The following is a 23,557-nucleotide window of genomic DNA, read 5'->3' as shown; positions in this document are numbered from 1 at the left end:
TTATGTTATGCTCTCAGTTTGTACTTTACTTGTGTTTTACTCAATTTTTACTATTAATAACTGGTGGAACAGACCGATTATTTATAAAGATACAAATAAAGTGAGAACTACTTTTTAAAGAAGGTTAGTATTTAAGGGTTAATAGTCTAACAAACAGACAAAAAAACAGAAAAATATTAATGACAGGGATGTTTAAATTGTTTTCTCAAGTTACGTTAATCTAGAACAGAGCTGTTTAATCTGCAGCATTGTAAGCATATTTGTTTTGTAATACTCTTTCTATATACGTTCACACAATTGCCTGTTTAGTTGAACTTCATATGCCCATTCATATAAAAGTTTTAATGGATATGGAATGACAAAGTTTTTTTTAGTAGATTTTAGTAGAGAAGAAACAATTGAATCTCATTTTTTCCAAAATTGATTTTAAAATGTGTTTTATTCCGAAATCGACAAATTTTCTTTCATGAGTTGGAGTTCATTACCATTAAAATGTAGTGCTCTGTACTGATTTAGAATATATGAGCATATGGTGTTTAGCGTATCCTTCGCAGTAGTATAGATACTTTTACAAACAAAGCATACCCATTTCATACCATATGTGCAAAGGGTGTAATTAAGTTATCTATTTTCATTAATATGGTGCTTTTGATTTAATTAAATAATTAATATCTTTATTACCTGAGATGGGTAATAATGTGCGAGTATTTACTCATATATATGTTATAAATAAATTAAAAATAAATTAATATGAACACATAAATAAATATATCAAAATTTTCATAATTCAATTAGTAAATAAAATAATTAGTGCTTTGATGAGAAATAAAACTGATATACATCGGTAAAACCAGATTGGATGATTATTTTATTTATTTCTATGATTATTTACCTATGATACATTTCAAAATTTGTCAAGATATATAAAATAGTAAATTATTTTAAAAAGTAAAAAAGTCACACAGTACAAATGTCAAACTGCTTATTAATCATCATATTCAATTACTATATCAGCTCACGTCTTCACGTCATTTAAATGAGCAGCCAATACCCGACATAAATATATGCATTGAAATAAACATTTTAGAAGAGCCAGGTAACAGCACCGTAAATCGCAAGTAGTAATTGTTGATTGAAAATACTTATATTGCTTTTCCAAGTAATTTCCTCTTTGTTTTATATACTTTTGCACGTATTTGAATCATTTGTCATAAGATTCCTTTCACTCCGCTTTGCATACCTCTAGAAAATTGAAAATTGAGAATTGTATTAGAAAACAACCGTATGATAGATAGGTAAAATTCAGCGAAGCTAAATTAGATAAATGACAACTTAAACATATTTAAAGGTAGATTGTTTTAATTTTTAACAGTCTTATTAAATTTTATCATACCTAAGATGTTCCAAAGTGGGTACCACGTTAGCTGACACTAACGTGTCAAATTTTGAGAAGCGGGGGTCTATTTTAAGTACAAAAAAAAATGGTTCTACAAAAAAGACATCAACAATTTAGAGAACTTGAACTGAATGTAGCACTCTTAAAGGAAAATGTGTTCATAAATAAAGTCCATTTTTCCAAAATTCAAATCCAGATCAATTCGAGTCTTTCCTAATTAGATCGGGAACTTATTAAGTGATGTGTTGATTATATTTTAATAGTAATTTTTTTTATTTTATGCTGATAGAAAAATGAGTATTTGATTTCGTTGTATTTTTACGGTTGTCTGAAAACAAATTTTAAACTAATTATGGATCACTGAACGTAGTTTCTGAATGAAAATATATTAAAATTATATTGCATTAATGATTTATAGTCATACATTGAATTGTAGCATAACTTTTGTATACTACTATATACTAAAAATATAGTAGTAGTAAATATACTACAGTTTTGTGAAAAAATTACCAATTATTATATGTTGTATATAGAAAGCTGTGCTTCACCTCATGTATCAGTGTCCATCATTAACTAGAAGAAGATTTGAAATCTTCTAGGCCCCCTTTTCTTACCGACCTAATAGGGCTGTTATCTTGTAAAATTGGTTGCATAGCCAAGTTTATAGAATTGTTAGATTGGTTGATCTTTATCTAATGGAGGAGTCGTGTCTTTCCGCGTTGTTCATACACTGACCTCTTGTCGGCGCATTGTACAAACGTTAAACCTGTGGTACTACAATGGGTCATTATTTGAGCTTAAATGGGATATAACACATGATGCTTATAATCAATATAATAACAACATTTGCAGGAATGACAAGCGAAGCGATGGAAATCAATATATTTTGATTTTTCGTCAGTCTTGCTCGTTTTTTTTTATATACAATCAGATTTTTGTCGGCTTCCATGCAAATTTCATTCTGTTTTATGGGATAGAGGAGAAGTATATTTTGTAGTATATTTGTTGTATTTTATTAATATATTTGTTCTAATTTTTTGCTGAGAAGTGTTCAGAAAAATGTCGACTGTACATGATGTGTAATAACAAAGATCTGGGCCCAGCGAACAAGCCAGGTATCATGTGTAATACCCGCCTAAGTGGGCTTAGGGCACAAGGCCAACACTTCAACGTAACCTGACCTACATGTTATATATGTTGTGAAAACATAAATATGTAAGCACTGAAAATTGTATGCGTACCTTAAAAGGTAATAGAATTAAATATTATTATTGTTGATTTTACAATGGATTTCCTATAAGTGTATTATTCTGGGAATTATTTAACGGCTTTTTGACAGAACTTTTGTTTTATTGATAAAAATTACTTATACCGACGGGAATTGTTCACTAGCACTTTCAACTTTTTAGCTTCCTATATACAGTTTTCCATCCGTTTGAAGTAATACCTAACTTCTCATCTATACAGAATATTTCCATTTTCGTTGGAAAATATTTTTATAAAAACCTAAAATCACATTCGAAAAATAAAACAATATATTTTGAAATAAATTATTTTATATTTATGTGATAACGTAGACTTTATACTGGTACATATATAAGCATGTTTACATATAAAAAAATATATATTCACTTCAACGGAAAATAATTAAATCAAAGGGCCATTTTGAGAAATAAATACTTGAACTTTAGTACAAAAAAAAATAAATAAATAAAAGTCAGAAAAGAAAAAAAATGCACCTACTAGTATTGAAATTAAATACGTTTTGAAACCCAAATCAACAATAATTGTTAATGTGTTAATTATTTAATGTTTATATTATTAATAATGATATGAAAATAAGATTGTGTTTTGAGCTTTAAATTTCATACACAAATTTTTCACTTCGCCGCTTCATATTTAATATCAATTTAAATGTCTGAAGTGTTGTATAAACTTTAATTTTCGTTTAAAAATTAAAGAAAAGAAAAGAGAAAATTTATAATCAGTTCCAATAATAAAAATAAAATCTAGTGACATATTTACAATCGAAATTAAAATGATAAGTGTTCGATAAGTTGCGGCGTAATCGATTTTTATTGACGCACTTCTTTCCGAAATTTCAGCAATGTACGATTATATCAAATTTTGCATAGTCTAAGTACTACTGACTAAAAAGTCAAGATAATATGTGTACTTAAGTGTACTTATACATATAATGTGCTTATACAACTATACAATAATATGAGTATAATCGCACAAAAATAAACTTGTTAAAATGGAAAATAATTACTTTATGAATTTCGATAACCGCAATTCTAATCGACGATTCGGGTGTTATCAAATAAACTCAGGTGGTATGTTTTTTTATTGTTGTTTTTCTTATTCTTGTTTTATAATGTTTTGTTTCTGTTTTTTAAATCAAGTTATAACGTCATCTACGTCCTCCCCTAACAGTCGGTCAAGTTTTATCTAAAACACAATTTAAATAAAATTTCTTTTTATTTCATTTGTTAGAATTTTGTAGATAAATTACGAGTATATGTAGTACTCTAGCAGAAGCTAATCGTTATTATTTATGACGACTATGCTAACGATCAAAATAGCCAGACATTTTTAATAACACATATATGTATATATATTTGCATATATGTGTAAACAGGGAGCGTATACAGAGACTCATTTAAGGGGGGTTTTTGAAATAAATAATATATATATATATTTACATATAAGTGTATACAGGAGCGTATACAGAGACTCATTTAAGGGGGTAATTTTTGGAACTAATACAAAGATTGGATGAAAAACTTGAACTGCAAAAATAGCAATCATATCTAGTATAGGATCTTCCGAAATAATTTAGAGGATAGCCGGTTTGAACACCGAAACCTCCTTATATCCACCACTGTGTATGGATATATAATTATATATATATATATGTATATATATTTTCTACTACTACATATTAACCGAGATTTAATACGCATTAATGTTGTTTATATGTTTATTATCGATGGTTTAAGTTACATATTTCATAAACAATTTGTATTTAAGTTCTTTTCTTCTTAGTTTTAATTATTAAAATATTTTTATTATAAGCCATAAGAAATTATTGTGGTTTTAATATAATACAAAATCGTGTAGGAATTTAATTCATTTAACAAGTCAAATGAAATAAATTAAAATTATCATTAATAAAAACCAAACCGGTAAGTCAAGTAATAAGTTAATACTCGTAGAAGAATTAAAGTAATTCTAGTATCATAACTATCTGTTAATTGCATCTAATAATCATGAATGTATTAGTGTAGATGTTTATAGATGTTATATAATCTAATAAGGTTTTCCTGCTGTGCTTGCAGTTGGGATAGCCGTATTAAAAACAATCTGATAAATTGTAATATAATAGGAATTTTTTTTATTTAAAGGGTGTCTATAAGAATTATTATGATATTCCTGGAGAGAATCTCCTAAGTTTTCTTAAATAGATTAAGATTGTTAAAACTAATAATATCTTTTAGTTTCAAAATTCAGCCATAATTGTACTATATGTAATAAGGTTGAATGAAGATACTCGACTCTTTTCTTGGTAGTTGTGAGGAACAAAAAGATAAAATTGGCTGAAATTTCATTCCGTAGAGGTATAGAGGTATTTAGGTACTGGTAATTAGATACTAGAATCGTTTCCTGACATTTGCAGGGTACGAGCAGAGCAGATAATATTGGCAGCAGTTTCTTTCTGCAGACATAAATTAGTATTTCGTTGTACCAGGTTAAAATTGAATTTAAAAAGCTACGATAATTTCCTTAAAAAGAGATTGCTCGAATTAAAAGATTGATATTAAAACCATGCTTACTTACTTATTTGGACATAACAACCCGTTACCGGGGTACCCCTTACGCAGCATGTTACTTTTGCGCCTCTGCTGCCTGCGCAGCTTCTCCAATCTCGTACATCAAGTCTGGTTAGTATTCCCTCAACTTGATTACTTCACTGGAGACACGGTCTACCTCCACACCTTCTTTCTGTAACTATTGCTTGAAATACCTTTTTCGCAGGAGCATGCATAAATGCTATTAATGACAATACATATTATTTAAAATGGGTATGTTTATTCACTTCAATATAAAAGACGAAATAAAGATTTGTAAAATTAGTAGCCCCAAATAATTCTATTTTATTTTCATGAGAACCATTAGAAACAGATGATACGTTCCAGAATGTCCTTAATGTCCTTAAATTTGTTGCATTCGTTACTGCTGATAATAATTAGCTTAGTTAGGATAGGTGTATAAAGATTCTTTGTTAAAATACTACGCATAAATCTAAAGCTTTACATACTTTGAGTGACATATTATTATTAATAAATTTTTTTGTATTTATGAAATTACAATTTGATGTAAATGATAATAAAATAGATGTTAGTCAACTAACAGTACTAGGTTAGGTTATACAAATCACTAAAGTCGATTCTATCAAATAATGTTTTTAGTAACTTTGATAAAAAAAACTATTGGACATCTGCGTATATATATATACATATATTGTTAGCGATGTAGTAAATAGCCGTAAAACATGGGAGAAGAACGTGATAAAATAGATTTAGTTTACAACCTTTGAGTTGACTAAGGTGATAAAAGGATTCCGTTTGATAGTCATGATAAAAATATATGGGTGTGCGTGATTGGGCAAATGGTGTATCAGAAGGAGAAAAATGGAACGCATTGGTTATGTAAGCAATAATCCACCAAGGACTGTAACGATGAGAAAGAAGAAAATGTAACGAAAATGAATTTTCATATTGTCGTTATTCATAGACAACAATAAACAGCTGAATCAGTGATATAGGAGCCAAATAAGTATGCGTGTGCCTAAGCCTGGGTATCAAATCGGGAATAATCATACGTTTTGATTATGTTAGCACTGAATCACGATTCAAAATTGAACATTAAAGCAAGTGAATATAGTTACTGATCGATAACAAAAAATAGATAGATCGATCTATGGTGTAGGAGAGAATATACATTAAGACCGAAAAGTTTTCGGAAATTCTCATTTAAAATTCGCGCGCTGTATATTTTTCGATATTTTAAGTTTATGTAGTTTGGCAGCAATTAAGGACAATTAATATGCCAAAAATGAGCGCGATCTGTCAGACAGTTCGTTTACGGCAGCTGTTGAAACCAGTTCACCTCAGTAGGGCGTTGCGAAAAAAACAATGGAAAAAAATATTGAACAAAGAGTTTGCATCAAATTTTGTGTTTCGAACGAAATTTCGTGTGCAGAATCGTTGCGAATGCTACAAAAGGCTTATGGGGAATCAGTTTTATCGAAAACTCAAGTTTATGAGTGGTACAAAGCCTTCCAGGACGGTCGTACGACCGTCGAAGACATTTCGCAACGCACTACTGAGGTGAACTGGTTTCAACAGCTGCCGTAAACGAACTGTCTGACAGATCGAGCTCATTTTTGGCATAGTAATTAAGGACAGTGCTGCCAAACTACATAAACTTAAAATATCGAAAAATATACAGCGCGCGAATTTTAAATGAGAATTTCCGAAAACTTTTCAGTCTTAATGTAAACAAAATAAATGTATATGATTGAGCAATCGATATCTGATATATCGAGTATTGTGGAACTCTCCAACGACTGCTAAGATGAAAAATAAGAAGATATAAAGCAAACAAGTATAATTATTGATATCGTTATGCTATGTTTCTGAACATTTGTGAAATTAGTATTTAGAAGTTATGATTTACTAATTTCAAAAATGCCGGTAGAAGATAGGAAAGTAAAGAAAGTAAAGAACAATGGTAGCAAGATAAGATACACATTGCGCCTTTGTTAAAGTTAATTATGGATTATTAAGTCATAAAAGCTTTGCAGTCAGTAAACTTTATATATTATAAATATATTACATACTTGAAAATAATATGCGACAATTGTTTAATCTCGTAGTCTGGAGCTTAAAAACGAAGACCATTTTAATGTGTTATTATTATTATTATTTTATGATTACTTTCGTAAAAAGTGTTTAACGTTTTAAAATAAGTTTTTATATTCTGTGTTAATGTTAAAAAGACTTGACCTAATTCGTAAGTTCCGCCAATATTATTATTTTAGCGATGATTTCAAATTCATATATATGCATATAATATGTATATATTAATATATTACTTTATTTTCTTAAAAATGTATATTTAATCAGAAATGATTTGATTAAGAACACGCAAATGTATATGTATTTTGATAATAACTATAAAACACTCATCAAATTTTTTCAGTTAATTAAAATATATCTTGACAAATATTTGAATTGAAATTTAGAAAAATATATATTAATTAACACGTGGTAATTCTTGAGAAAGAAGTGTGTCTCCAAAGCAATAAGAAAAAATTCAATTCATTAAGAAAAAATGAGTTAAATAATTTACTTTGTATTTGATGAACAAATAAAATTGTTTTTTTTTATTAATTTTTTCTTCATATAATTAGTAACGTATTTCTATAAATATTAATGTAGTAGAGACTATATTATATATGTATGTTGTTCCAATATAAAAATTGAAATAGATGTTTGATGACATAATGCCTTAAATTTTTTATTTTAAATATACGTCATATTTGCAAACTTTTTTTTAAAATATCTTATTATTTTATATATCTTTTCTTATTATTTGCAGGTCGCGGTAGTTGGGCCGATGATATAGGATTCGATTTAAATGCAGAATTTAATAGCAACTCATATCTTAATAAGTAAGTTCTCTCGATATTTAGTATTGTTCTAAATGCATATACTTATATACTTATAATAATCCGTTTGTAATTCCTTTCGAAGTGAATTTTTGTCGTTCTCTCCTAACCTGACCGTGCTTAAACAAGAGCCTCAAACTGAGCAATTAAAGGTGAACAAAAGTCTATTGAACTCAAACACTGTTGGGAATATATCAAAGACCGACAAATCAACTTCAGCAGATGATCCAACATTAAATAATCAAGATCAAACAAAAAATGAGGTGAACGACAAATCGTGCAGTTGTGGCTCGCCCCAGAGTACGCAACAAGGTTTTGAACAGAACTTGACAATTGTCGATAAGCGTATCAATGACGTTCCAGATTTTGACAACAGCAATGCACCAAGCGCTGAGAAAACACAATGTAAGTACAAAAAAAAAATTAAGTTTAAATTAAAATTTATAAAAATATATTTGTAATTATTTTCAATGAGAATGTTTTAGCTTTTAATAAAAAATCTATAAATCTATAAAAAAAAAATTATGTTTTTTTTCCGCAGCACAGAGCAATGTCGTCGTTCAGCAATTAAGTGTAATTGATGCCAATAAAATTGAGAACTTACCAATTGCCACAACTAATTCTGACGATCACAAGTATGAAACTATCTTGTTTATATTTTTAGAAAATATTGAACCCTATTTTTGCAATTTTTAGATTTCAGTACATTTTGGCAGCAGCAACGTCTATTGCAACCAAAAATAATGAGGAGACCCTCACTTATTTGAATCAGAGTCAAAGCTATGAAATAAAATTGAAGAAAATCGGAGATCTTTCTTACTATCGGGATAAGATTCTAAAGGTAAAAGAAGTCATAAATAATTATGAAGTAAATGAAGTAAAAATGAAACTTTTTTAAAAGATTTCAATCAATTACAATATATAGTCAAATTTTCATAATTCGAACTTCTATAACTCGAATTTTCTATAATTTAAACTTAATAGAGTGCAACAGGGTTTATAGAGCAAATTAGATACAATCACAAAAAAAATTCTTTAACTCGAAGTATACATAAGTCGAACCTTTTCTTCGAGTTATGAAAGTTTGACTGTATAAGCTTAGTGGAAACAAAAGTTATTATAGATAGATAGATGGATATAAATATAGATAGAATTGTTCTATAGCAATTGTGGAGGATATAAATAAAAATATAGAATTTAATTATCAGTTGTTGAATAATTGAAGCGAAAATTAATTAGATTAATTAATAATATCTGTGCCTAATACACACTCCATCACGCTTATCAAGAGCAAAGACTGAAATAATTGCTTATATGTATAAATGTCTAGAATAACGTATAAACTTTTCTTTTTAAGATTAAATTTGTTTTACATTACTTGTTGCAATATTTAAAGAACAATTCTGCAATACAAAATATATTTAGACATGATAACTTATATATGCTTTTTCAGATTAGCTTAAAACCGAAATATTGCCTTGTAACTGTGTGGTTGCTAAATCCTTACTTGTCAATATTGTTTGTAAAAAATATATAGAGATATATATTTAAATGAAAAAAGTATTATTAAAAATTTAATAAAATAATTAAAGATCTTAAAAGCGATACATATAGAAGTATAGAAAAGGAAGTGTACATTTAGAAAAAAATATATAATTATTTTTGAGAACTATTTCGGCGATATTTATTAAAATAATTTGATTGAAATTTGAAAACATTATTTGGTATTAATTTTAGGGATTTTAATTTTAATTTGCTTTAATATATTTTCAATATCAAATGTTACATTAGATTTTGAAAGGGCTGGAAACTTGTCACCATGTCACTGCATCCTTTGAGGATTATTGTTACAAATCCACTTTAGTTCCATAGACGAGTAACAGTTGAAAGCGTCATTATGTCCCTTGGAGAGATGTTGCCTAATTCCGTTATACGTGGATAGGCAGTTGATATGTACCAAAGTATGTGTATGGTGAGACTCTCACAGTGACACAGAATGTTTTCTGCTGTCTTCTCTTCTTCGTAACAAAGTCTGCAGTTATCGTTTCTTGTAATACCTAGGTTCGATAGATGCTTTTTTACTCCGCAATGTCCAGTGAGAAACCATGTGACAAGTCGGATGTCATTTCTGCTCAGCTTTAGAAACTCCCACGTTCTGGTTACTGATCGCCGGTTTACGTATATACGTTAAATAGAAATATATTTTTGAAAGTTTATATATTTTTAAATCATTTAAACTCCAATTGTTTATAAATGAGCACGTAGCCATTATTTATGCACAATGATAGTTTAATAAAATTAGTTTTTTTTTCATTTCTGAAATTATCTGAAACACCACCGCTCCCTATCTATTTTAACCATTTCTGGCTACGGACCTGTGTATAGTTTTATAGAACACATTTTTTTGTATATGGGTAAGGTATTCGCATTGGATAGGCTGAAAGTATAATACTACGATAATAATATGCTACGAGAACTAAAATATTTGCTATAAAACATTATTTTATTTTTTTATAAATTTAATTTTTATAATTTCTTCTTTATATATATAAATATATATAGTAGATATATTTATCTATAAATAGTAATATTGTAGTTCCCATGCGAAATGTCTTTAAACTCATTTTGTTGTTATGACGCTTCTTTATATACATATATATATATGTATATATAGATAGATATATATAGTAATATAGTAGTTCCTATGCAAAATGTCTTTGAACTTATTTAGTCTTTATAGCATTTTATTACAGATTTGATTCCTAAACTTAAATTTTTGTTCTACAAAAGCATTAATTTATTAAATATTCTATTTTTAGTATTTTATTTAGACGAATTTTTATTATAAAAATTGATGTTAGTTGAAAATTTTAAAATTTCTACATTGACTTAACTATAGCTCTATTATAAATAAGTTAATTGGTCTTCGAGGCAAAGTTTGTGCGTCACACGATTTCAAAAAGTTCAAATTAATTTGCAAAATATTTTTAAAATGCTTGTGATCATTTACATATTGTAGTAATATCATTGAAATGATATCATTCATGTCTTATTCACAAGATTTTAATTTCTATTTTAAATTAACTCAATTGATTTTAATAAGTACCAATTAAAATAAATTTGAAGACTGAAGACTGGCAAAATAATTCTGCAATTTATCAAATTGAAATTGTCCATTGTGACTTCAATAAAATAAATTGTGACTCGTGCAAAAAAAAAAAAATAAATAAAAACAAATAAGAAGAAAACAAAATCATTTAAACAAGATCCATTTAAACTATCTTAGTTTTGTTAAGTTTTTAAACTTTGAACTATTTTCACAATTCCAATGTTCAATGTCCAAAATCAAATGTTAAATGTTTTATTTTGTTGTTGTTTTTGCATTCTTTGTAGAGTGTTATAAAGATTTGCTTTCATGAGAGACGTCTGCAGTTTATGGAGCGTGAACAAATGCAACAATGGCAAGCATCCCGTCCTGGTGAACGTATCATTGAAGTTGATGTACCGCTTTCATATGGTCTGTGCCATGTATCACAGCCCTTGAATCAAAGCTACTTGAATACTGTTGAAATATTTTGGGATCCATTGAAAGAAGTTGGTGTCTATATAAAGGTTAATTGTATTTCTACGGAGTTTACAGCAAAGAAACACGGCGGCGAAAAAGGTGTACCATTTAGATTACAAATTGAAACTTACATTGAGAACCCGAACGGTTCTTCTAATAATCAAACTGCTGCTACGCAAGCATCACCAAACGGTCCAGCAGTATCTCCAAGCCCTAGCGGCACTTTAACTCCAACAAATAACTTATTAGTTGGCATGAAACAGCCAGTTCATGCTGCAGCTTGTCAAATTAAGGTTGGCAATTTATTTATTTATTAAAATTAATTGTTTTTAATTAAAATTATTGTCTTTGCAGGTTTTTAAATTAAAAGGCGCTGATCGTAAGCATAAACAAGATCGTGAAAAAATTCAAAAGCGTTCTCCATCGGAACAAGAGAAATTCCAACCAAGCTATGAATGTACAATCATGAATGATATTCCGCTCGATTTAATTACATCATCAGCTGGTTGCTACAGTCCAGAATAGTAAGTTTATGTTAATAATTTTTTATTATTTTTTAATTAATAATAAACAATATAATTTATTTTAATTATTCGTGATTAATTGTTCTGACGGTTCGTAATGAATTTATTACTATATTTCTTAATTGATCCATTTATATTGTTAATGTTCTTACACGTGCCATTTCACTGTCCTCACTGTCCTTCTGGCCATTAAGACGCCAAGGGTTGTGGATAGTCGTCGTAGACTTGTTATTGTGATAAATGATTTTGGGGCTTATGAAACCGATCCATTATAGTTTTTATATCATATAATAATTTATAAGCGGGCTAATTGGTCATTTAAATATAAATAAAAAAAACTATAATTAAATTTTTATATTTAAAAACAAATTATATATTATTAAAATATATATCCAAAATTTCGACTATCTTCGACAGTCATCTTCAGGGAAATTGAACATGTTTCATGTTAACCCGCTAATATATTATTATATATTATTTTTGGTCACAAATAAAAGAATAAAATATTCTTTATAAATATCACAAATATCACTAATATACAAATATATCATAAAATATTTTTATATCATAGTTATGGAATCAATATGTTTTTATTTAGAATTGGTTTATAAAACATATTTTATCTTCCCTCTAGTATCGAAGTATACATTATTATATGGAAAAAATAAAATGAAGGACAATTTTTAATTATATTTAAAAAGTATGAATATACTGTGATAATAAAACTACTTACTCCTTTGGGAATAATGCTAGTTATTGAGATTTGGAGGTTTTGTAATTAATTATTAATAGATATTCTATGTATCTACTTTTGAAAAAGTGACGATAAGCTCAAAAAAGTATGAAAATTAATATTTTTAAAAGAAGTTCATTATAACAAATTTTTATTTAAAATTAAATTTACAATAAGGATCTTGTTTAATTTCTTTTAAATAAAAAGCCGAATTATTTACTTAAATTTCCCGAGCAATTATTTTAAAAAATATTAACGTCATTTACTGTAGTAATTAAACCAGATATTAAAAATGGTGTCAATATAAAATGAGCTCAGTAACTTTTTAATATTTTTGTTTTCATAAAATACACATTAAAATAAGCAATAGCCAAAGTATCAACGTCAACAATAAAACAAGGAAAAAATAAGAATTGCCAAAAATGAGAAAAATATTTTATTGTAATAACAAATTTTTTTAATTTACTTGATATATTTACTTTGAAATAAACAAAAATATTAGCGTCAACTAACAACATCAAAGGATTAAAGTATGAAAAAGAATTGTATTTAAAAAAAATAAAAAAGTGCTAGCTAATTGCACTAAATTAGAAAAGAAAAATGATTGAAAACTTTTATAGAAAACCTCTTTATAAGTATTTTCGTTGGTGAAATCTTTATTAATAAAAATATTTATTGCTTATATAGTAGTATTAACGATAGTTTTGATAATTCACTGCAACCTCACAAAATAAGTTCTAGGATATAGGGTTCTGTTGTTGATATAAAATTAATGGTTCGATTGTTTTTCGAGTTTATTTTGTCTATATTACTAATGACTTCGCCATCAAAGAGTTTATATGCTAGTGGATACATCAATAATATAATTTTCTCTACCAATTTCACAATTCGACCAATTCAGCATAATGAAGAGACTGTATGCTTCTCTCTACAAACGAGCATTAACTTAAAATCGAATAGCAACGAATAACTGCAGCGTGACCAAAGAGAGGGGAGCAGTTCCTAAAAGTGTAACCGAAATAATATTTTATATAATTTTCAGAATAAGAAAAAGATCTATAAGATAATTCTCACACCTTCTTAAAGTTTGTCCAAAGTAATATTTCATATTTAAAAGAGGTTCTGGGAGTAATAAAAGGTGATAACTCAGTGACTGAAACTAGAATCCCTGTTTGATGACCTTCTTAATAAGAAATAAACGCAATTATAGATATTAAGCAGAGCATTAATTATTAAATTTGTATTACCTTTTTTCTTTTCAATTTTCATCAACGAAAATTGTTTCCAATATCTTTTATAAGCCCTGCATTCCTATACCGCTTCCTAGCAATGCCCATAGACAGAGATACTAAGTTTCTACTCCAAAATAAGTATAGATATGTTATGACGAGAGCTATAAACCGCATAAATTTCTAAAGTTAGTTCGGTTTGATTGATTTGAAATCATCTAATATTAGTGCAGTCCAAAAACTATATATCTAATCTCAGTCTGTTATATTAAACTCTAGATTTCTTAAAATTTTCATATGTTTATCAAAATGAATAAGGAAGAACCGAAATTTAATCTTATTGGAAGCGTATAAAAGTTTCATATATGATCTTATCGATAAGCCAAATGTTTATTATCGTGTTTGTTAAAATGTTGGTCGGACATTTAACAATAGTTAAATGGATTTTACTCTGTTAATACAACTCTGTTTATATAATTATCAAGAGTACAACGCTTGATCATTGATCTTGTTAACATTATTATTGCTTGACAAAATAATAATATACAATATCAATGATATGATATTAAGTCCACATAATACTCGCATTGATTTAATAAATTTGATTTCGATCAAAAGGAAATTACAAATAATTATACTAGATGGATAAGGATATAGGATATATGATATATGATAGATATAATTAGAGCTAGTTATTGTTGTAGTAACGCTTTGGACAAATCCTTTTAGAGCTAGTCGAGTTGGTAGATTTTATATTGTTCTACAATATCTTTTCAATTATGGTTGAAGACTATATATATTTGAGTCATCTTAGTTCAATAATAAATAAAATTGTTATCGCAGAATTTATGATATGCAGATAGATAAATGAAATTATTTAAGTTTCTTTATAACGAACACCGAAAACTTCGAAAAAAGTTCCAACGCGTAAATTTATTACTTTAAAATTAAAATATACACAATCAAAAAATTTGAACCTTAAGGATTCCATGGTCTGTTTGTTGAATAAGCATTTGCGTGCTTAAAATAAATCTCGTGTAAATAATCTCCAATACGTGTCTGAGTAGAAGACGATAAAGATCTCCTACTCAATGGGTGGAGCATTTTCCACCTTTTTTTGAAAAAACGAACACAATATAAAATCGTCAAGATAGTTTATCGCAACAAGTAATATGCATTCATAATAAGCTACCTAAGAAGAGAAATAACTGAGCGTTGTTTATTAATAATAAATATTTATTAATTGTTAGTATATCTAAAATAATGACTTCCACAACAATATTAACATACTTACTTTTAAAACCTTGTATTAATTAACATACTTACAATTTTAACTTTTAAAGTAGGTAGGTTATATAGGTTGCATTGAACATATGTTTTTTTCAATATGTTCATTGTAGTTTATTTTGTTTTATAAATAGACTTCTAGCATTCTATAAAGTAATGGTTAGGTTACAACTATTATTGAAAAACTGGTCGTTCTTTCCATCGTTTTTTCACTGAACATAATCAATATCATTCATTTCATTATTTAGTGCATATGTGATTCTTGCTTAGAATTGTTGTTAGAAAACTATCCGCCCCTTAAATCAATTCTCTGCTTAACATAATCAATATAATTCATTTCGTTACTTCTAATAATTATGATTCTTGCCTACAACTATAATAAAACACAGTCAACATCCTTGATTTTATAATTTCGAATATTTATGATTATACTGTTTCTATTGTATTCAGCCATCGATTCTGCAATTAGAACTTTGCCACAGAGCCCCCAGAGCCACCTTATTTTGCTTTAGGAATTAACTTAACTCTTGCTGATTCTTGTTAAAAAAACTGGTATATTATCAATCCAGTATATCTTAGACCTTTCTTTTAGAGCATTTCTCTCCTACTCATGGTTTCGGATGTTTATTATTAGTCTGCTTCTATTATATTCATCCAACAATTCTGAAATTTTAACAGTGCCCAGGGCCATAATTTTTCTTTAAGGATTTAAGTGTTTTGTCATTTTACATTTATTATTAATTTACTTCTATTTTATTCATCTATCGATTCCGCAATTTTAACATTGCCCCAAGGCCATCCTATGGTTGGGGAACGTTCCTAAACTATCATATAAGTTTTATGTACTTTTACAAAATGGACGATAGTCTTATTTTACGATAACTGCTTTAGTGTGATTTTTGGAACGAGTTCTGAAGGTGTTTATAAAAAGTATAGTATTTAGTAAAACACAGCTTCTTTACTTTTGGATTTCCCCATTTTATTTGAATTTGTTAATTTTCAGCCATTTTGATAAAATATTATAGCCCTAAAAGTTGTTTTGATATCTCATTATTCGAAAGCTCATTATAAAAATAAAAAAAAAATAAAAAACAAAAACAGTAAAAAATCTCAATAATATTATTTGTTATATAAATCATTTGAATACTGATTTATGTTAATAATTTCACAGAAAAATACGATAATGTCATTTTGTATAAATTGAATTCTGTTGTTTTTATATTTTAAGCAAGGTAGCAGATATAAATTGCGTCAATGCCTCCTCACCGCCATATAAACTGAATCGTGTAACCTCTTAACGATAAGTGTTTACGTCAAGAAGAAAGACGGTCATTATATGGCACTGGCCAGCGCTTAGGGCTTAACGTCGCTGTCTGTTGCATACTCAAGCAATGAGGACATCTATTTTTATATTGGAGATAAAGATAAATACTTTTTCTTGTTTCTTTACACATTCACACACAAACAAGATAGCCATTACAGGCAATGTTCGCAAAGTGCTCTTAGCAGCACTATGTGTGCGTTCAGTAACCAGTAACCGGTTTTAGGTGCTTCAACAAGAGAGCCGTTGCAATTTTTTTGTAGATAGTTTTTTATGGCCAATTTAAAGTGTTTCAGATATAGCAGCGTGAGGGGCTAAAATCTATTTTTATTCTTTCATTCGCTGGCGAAAAGAGTCTTTTTTTCTGTTAAGAGACTTCGGTTTAAGCAGTTTTTATTTATACGTGAAAGAGCAATAAATTTGCTCTGTTAGCTTCGTTAGCCATTTTCGCCAATAATTATTTGGCTTGACTTGTTTTCATTTTGGTCTTCATTTAATATCCGATGTTCTGTTTGTTAACACAGTGAAGAGTTTCAGTAGAGAATTTTTTATTATTGAAGCAAGCCAGTTTTGTAAGTAAAATATTCAGGAATTTATTTTCAACTGCAAATATTAAATTATGTGCATTTCATTATTTATTGATATTTAATTTTACTATTTTCTGTTTTGTTTTCAGTATGAAAATTTGGCCGAATTCACCAGTACACATTCCGAAATACGATGGAATTCTACCATTTACAAGCTCATCACCAGCAACTGCCAATTCAAGTCCAATTCAAGTTACTTCAACCAATTCACCATCACTTAAGCTAATGGAGGCAAACATGGTCTCACCACAGCAGGTGACATCGGAGGTTGAAGAATATGTATGTATTGTTCCGATTACAATCGGTGTGTATAGGGACTGTTTTGAAAGCATTCAAAGTGTAAACAAAATATTTGTATTTCAAAAAAAAAAATTTTTTTTTAAATAATTTATTTTTAAAATTTAAATAAATTACGTTTTGAATAGTTTTACATAGTCCCCATGCACGTTTGTTATATCGAATAATCTTTACTATTTATTTTATTTATTTTAGACTACAAACATTACTCCTGAAACTACTCCAGTACAAGTTACTCAATGGCTTACAAATCATCGTTTAACTGCTTATCTTACAACATTTACCCACTTCTCTGGGTCTGATATCTTGAGGTAAGTCACTTAAATATAAATATTAGTATGAAAAAGATTTTTATTATTATATATTTTATAAACATCTTTTCTATTCTAAAATGGTGAATTTAAAATTGTATTTATGTAAAAAAGTTTTTTTTTATATTGTTTAACTTCTACAGAAGTTAAATCATTGTAACGAGTAACCACATGACTTTCAAACAATTTTGGTTTTATATAAAATACATTTACTTCTGTGAAGCAAATATTTACTGCTTCTTAGTGGTGCCATAACGTATTGGCGCACTTTGAAAATATATATTATACAAATATACTCCAGTATGTTTATTTTGAGGACCAATTGGTACCTTTTTTCCCAGTAGCGCACGGGTTTTACACCCCACTTATTACTACTCTACTATTGAATACATATGCCTTCACTATTATACGACTCAGACTCACGGTTAAGTAGTGCTTTACGTTAGATGAGCTTAATCCAATAATAGGATTGGACTCTTATTTATTTAATTTAGGTTAGACGTGCTAAGATGTTTAGTTATTTCTTTCAATTTCTTTTCATGATTTCGTTTACTAATTTATTGAATTCACTTACAATCACACTTACATCTACATTTCCATATACTATACACATTAGCACTTTGTTTTAAGAGCGTTGACTGATTATACACATTATTCACCAGATTATACACATAGGCTAATACTAAATTGGTTGCTATAAGCCCACATCAGGTTCAAAAATTGTTTGCATAAGTAAGTCTAGAAAAGAAATTTATATTAAAAAATAAATAAATAAGCTAAACATATAACACATAACATATTGATATATGTCATCAAATCTTGATAACACATTAGGAGTGAATCTATCTAACCGACACTTGCTTGTCCCGTTCTTTGGAATGCAATCTTTTAAACCACATTTTTAGAATACATAAAATCGTCAAATCCTTACATTTATTTTTAAAAATTTATTTAAATGTTTGTCATTATTAATATAATTATTACAAAACATTAACAATTTAAATGATAAATTTTTTACTAAATTAATTAATTTTTTTTAGAATGTCGAAGGAGGATCTAATACAAATATGTGGCCTTGCAGATGGAATTCGCATGTTTAACATACTTCGTGCAAAGTAAGTTTATGTACAGATAGTGGCATACCCTACAAACGGGTTGGGGGAGCGATAGGAAGGATAAATCTTCAAATTTTAAAATTATAGCAAAACAATTCGTCTTCAACAAACAAGATTTTAAGATTTCACTTTATCAAATCAAGTAAATTTTTTACTTGCTAACGTCCCATTCAAAAATTTTATAGCTCATTATTGAATAATGATTCAATTTATAACAATCGACCAAAAAAAATATCCAATGAAGTTGAGATTCATATATTTTATTTCTTTATTTAATAATGATTAATAACTGATATAGTTATATAGTTATAAAAAAAAAAATGTTATTGCATTAAAATCATATATCTGGTTTTAATTTTTAGACAAGATAGCTTTCAATCTATTAATCTCATTTAGGGACAAATATAGTCTTGGATATAGTTTTAATTTGAACAATACGTTTTAACTTTTTGGTTACGCCCAAGAAAAAAGGTGTAGTTTTTAAATTTCTAAAATTTTAAAAAAAAATAGTGTGGAATGAATGATTTTTTGAGCTTGCCATTAGACTTTTTGGGATATTGCCAAGCATCCATCATCAGTAGTGTTTGAAAACATCTATTGGTTCAATATAGACGTGTGCAATTTTTGGACTGTGTCTAGAATTGATCCCAGTCAAATTTGAGCCGTGGACTTGCGTGTTAACTTAACACTTCAACGTACTCTTCATTTGCCTCTGTTAAATTTAGAGTGATGATGGCTATTTGGCAATATCCGAAGCAGCTGTATAATCAGCCCAAGAACCCATGTGATTAAAATAGATTTCTTGTCATAGAACATAAATAATTTTTAATCATATATTTTATAGCGAAAAACTGTTTCGCCTTCATTACTTTTGAAAACTTTTTTATATACAGACTAATTAAATATTAATCAAAATTTACTTATTTACATATATCCTTTCTTGCAGAGCAATTAAACCACGCCTGACAATTTACGTTAGCATTGATGGCCATAACTATAATGCAATCTATTTAATAGCAAATACCTCTAAGGAATTAACACAGAAGCTTGTTAAAATTCCGGGCTTTTATGAAATGGTTGCCAACTCACCACCCAATAACACATTGGAAAATGGTGCCTTGTACAATAACTGGAGCATGCACTCAAAATACTCTGGCAGTGGTTCCAATATATTCAATGATGCCAATAAAAACTTTATATACGTGGTCGGCCCATCCGGCATACACGTGACCGTGACCGATGAAGTCCTGAACAATGAAATCAACGATGGCAGTCTCTATGCCCTCGAAGTACAAAGTGGAAAAGTTGTTATGAAATTTATCAATAAGAATGAAAACTAATCAATCGAAATTTATTTTGTGTAGCATTTATTTTAATATTTTGAAAATATTTTTTTTTATAGTTTTTGAATGAAATATTTGTATGGTTTTCGTCATTTTTGTTCTAATTTTTAGCAACTTTTTTTTTTAAATTTAAAGCTTTTCTTCATTAATTTGTTAACATCAAATCATACGGTGATGGAAAATATTTGAGTAGAATTTACTTTTTTTCGTATTTAATTAATATAAACTAAAATTTCCCCAAAGTTTTAGTTTCATTTTACAATAATTTTGTATCATAATTTTAAGACAAAATCCGAGTCAGGCCTATTTTACCATGAATATTCAATGGATGAACAACCAAACTAACAACCAAACAACATTTCAATTTTAATATTAATTATATTAATTGTTAATATTAATAAAATTTGTAATTTTCAATGTGTGTTATATTTAAAGCAAATTTGGTAAAATAAAATAAACATACATGGTCTGCAAAATGTTTGCTTCCTTTCATTTGAACAAGTTTTTCATTTTTTTTATTAGTTGACATCAGGTAAATATTTTCTCTTCATTTTAAATATTTGTCTACTATAACCTTGGCTTCTAAATATCCACGACTGATATGGCTGACATCGATTCTATGATCCTAAAACTATCTCTAAAATCAAAAGTTTATAATAAAGCTATTTTGAGTCGTCATTTATTTCTATTTTTACTATGGTTACATTCTTATTTGTAACAATTAGCGCATTTAAACCTGCATTCATCAGTAATAGGTCAGTTGATTCTAAAACATGCTTTCCCAAATTACGAGAAATGGGGAATCAAAACTATTTTTTTTCTTACTAATTGTATCGATCTTCCCAATTAGATTAAGAGGATTGTGATCTTTTTTCTACTTCATTTATCTACAAGTTAGCTTTTATACATGTAGCAGATAGAATATTTGAACGGCCGAGTTCAAGTGCCGGATTTTATAAACAGATCCCAGCGGGTTGCAACAACAATAACATTTAGTCATCTGTCTTGATGAGTAGTTAAGGACATAACTATTATTATTGTTTGAAAAAAAAATGTTACATTGTGACTTATGATACATATTGTGTTATCACTATACAAAGTCCGCTAAATAAAATTATATTAACAAACCTAAAAATGTCTATTGGGTCTCATTGAATGCAATGCATTTTCTGGTTGAGATTTACGACTTCATTACATACATACCACCGCTCTTATTTCCACAACTTGATCAGTTTTAATCGTCTTTTTCAGTGCAACTTCATCTTGTATCCTTATAATGACATTGTAGCAGTATTTTTATTCATTATTGAGGAAAAGCTTATATAGCTCATGATTTGTATGGATGCATACATGCATAATCGGTTACGTGTGGTTCATCAATCCGTATTAGCGATTAAACATATTATTCAATAAATACGTATGAACTAACCATTCTTTTTGGAAGTGTAATTTTGTATGTTCCTTTAATGATTGTGTTTGAACCATTATCTTGCTTGTAAAATTATATATGCGAACATCTACTTATATGTAATCTACTTATATGACTCTTATGAACACAAATTTGGAAACATAATTATAGACCATAAGAACACTGGTGTAACAAACCTTTTATCTCCAAATTACCTTTAAATTTTAATAGAATTAAAAAAGAGTAATCGGACGCAAGTCCATATAAAAATGTGATTTGATATATTCTTATAAGTGCAAATATTGAAATTTATTTTATTTAAAATTAATCTTTTTATAACTGGAATATACATAAAATTATTTCTATGAATTATACAAGATTGCTTTACTCATTATTGATCCACATTTTCTGGGTTTTCAGTTCTTTGTGCTTCTTTATATTGATCAATAAAAAAATCGGGACTTTTACCCATTATCTAAAATTACAAAATTTAATATGTCATAAAATATATATATTAGAAGTATAAATACATTTGCTGTAGCATTTAAAATGTCCATTTTTGTATATTCTACAGTACTGCGATAACCCCAAGAGTAAATAAACCTACAATAAACTTTTAAAATTATACAAATTCAGTGTTTGGTTATGGAATACGAACTGTGTTTCAGCATCGACGTCGGAATGCCTTTTTTCTCGTTTCAGGTACAACTGTTTGATAAAAGTGTCAGTAATTAATTTTTTAACATTACCGAAAAATGGGTGATTTTCATTTACATTAATATCAAGAGTATATAAAAATTTCTCCAAACGTTCTAAACAAATTAAAATGAAACTATTGTATTTGATAACAGTTCTCTCATGTACGATTTTATACCTTCTTGCAATGGCGATTGAATCATAAAGATATATGCTAAAATTATAAATAACAGTATTTGTTCTCTTTTTTGTTTTTCGTCAAGTTGCAATGGTGTTACTCCACAAAGCTCCGAAATGCATATATACCGCTTGGGTGAAACATTAGGTACAACTTGAAGTATTATACCGAAATTCTGTTCAAGTAAAGAAAAATAATAAATTTAAAATATAAATAATACAAATAAATATTTTCTTTACGTACTTACCTTTTTCAATATTTCACCAACATGTTCCAAAGGCACTGCAAGAGATTTTGAAGGCACATTAGCAATTTGCGCCATATCACTCGCCTTTATTGGTATTTTGGATGCAGCATTATTAAGTATAAATTGTATCAAGCAATTCGCTATATTTCTTTGACTCAACTCTTCCATATTTGATTATATCGCATTACCCGCTTTAATCAGACGATAATATATAAACAAACAAAAAATGACAGCAAGCAAATTTCATAAAGTATATCGCGTTACCAACTACTGAAAATATGTTTTATTAATTAGGGTGTGTTCAATTAAAACGTTTACAATTGGACAAATATGATAACATTTTTAATTTAATATTAAGCCTTTTTGGTGGCTCACAAGTATGGCAAAAAATGCATGCTGGCCTATATTGGCTACGCAAGTCATTGGTATCACTGTTGCAATCTGTCAAGTGTTATGTTTTGACAAATAGCAAAAATAGCATAAGCAAATTACATAAAATTAAATAATTTACATAGATTGAAAGTTACAATCTATGTTAATGAATACAAAATTAAGAGGAATGGAAAAAATGTTGAAAATTTCAA

The 23,557-nt window shown here is 28.1% G+C and overlaps 2 protein-coding genes across 7 annotated transcripts in view; one reads left to right on the top strand and one right to left on the bottom strand.

The window, feature by feature from the left end:
• LOC119679132 (transcription factor CP2-like) overlaps nt 1–20,861 on the top strand; it is a 32,908-nt gene extending 12,047 nt beyond the window's left edge. Inside the window, exons 2-11 of one of the 3 annotated variants that reach the window (XM_038091320.1) lie at nt 8,063–8,135; nt 8,218–8,537; nt 8,674–8,767; nt 8,829–8,973; nt 11,526–11,990; nt 12,052–12,221; nt 17,468–17,657; nt 17,871–17,986; nt 19,027–19,101; nt 20,048–20,861. In XM_038091320.1, the coding sequence (XP_037947248.1) occupies nt 8,063–8,135; nt 8,218–8,537; nt 8,674–8,767; nt 8,829–8,973; nt 11,526–11,990; nt 12,052–12,221; nt 17,468–17,657; nt 17,871–17,986; nt 19,027–19,101; nt 20,048–20,441 (2,042 nt within the window). In that variant the 3' untranslated portion in view covers nt 20,442–20,861. Of the gene's footprint in view, nt 1–8,062; nt 8,136–8,217; nt 8,538–8,673; nt 8,768–8,828; nt 8,974–11,525; nt 11,991–12,051; nt 12,222–17,260; nt 17,364–17,467; nt 17,658–17,870; nt 17,987–19,026; nt 19,102–20,047 lie in introns of those variants that run through there. The other 2 variants (XM_038091319.1, XM_038091321.1) reach the window with 2 other exon arrangements.
• A 1,303-nt stretch (nt 20,862–22,164) lies between these two features.
• On the bottom strand, nt 22,165–23,527 carry LOC119681454 (melanoma-associated antigen D2-like). Of its 4 annotated transcripts, none has more exons than XM_038094655.1 (6): nt 22,974–23,527; nt 22,727–22,901; nt 22,627–22,664; nt 22,511–22,560; nt 22,383–22,455; nt 22,165–22,327 (listed from the first exon to the last, which is right to left on the bottom strand). In XM_038094655.1, the coding sequence occupies exons 1-6, from the start codon at nt 23,139–23,141 to the stop codon at nt 22,244–22,246; spliced, it is 588 nt and encodes a 195-aa protein (XP_037950583.1). In that variant the 5' UTR covers nt 23,142–23,527; the 3' UTR covers nt 22,165–22,243. The 4 variants fall into 4 exon arrangements, with proteins under 4 accessions (XP_037950583.1, XP_037950580.1, XP_037950581.1 ...); XM_038094652.1 differs by having other exon boundaries at nt 22,166–22,327; nt 22,511–22,664; nt 22,974–23,243; nt 23,349–23,527; XM_038094653.1 differs by having other exon boundaries at nt 22,166–22,327; nt 22,511–22,664; nt 22,974–23,240; nt 23,349–23,527.
• Nucleotides 23,528–23,557: the final 30 nt, after the last annotated feature.

Source organism: Teleopsis dalmanni, chromosome 2 (genome assembly GCF_002237135.1).
Source record: "Teleopsis dalmanni isolate 2A chromosome 2, ASM223713v2, whole genome shotgun sequence".
Classification (NCBI taxonomy): Eukaryota; Metazoa; Arthropoda; class Insecta; order Diptera; family Diopsidae; genus Teleopsis; species Teleopsis dalmanni.
Note: the sequence above shows the minus strand (reverse complement) of the source record. Positions and strands in the feature narration are given on the sequence as shown.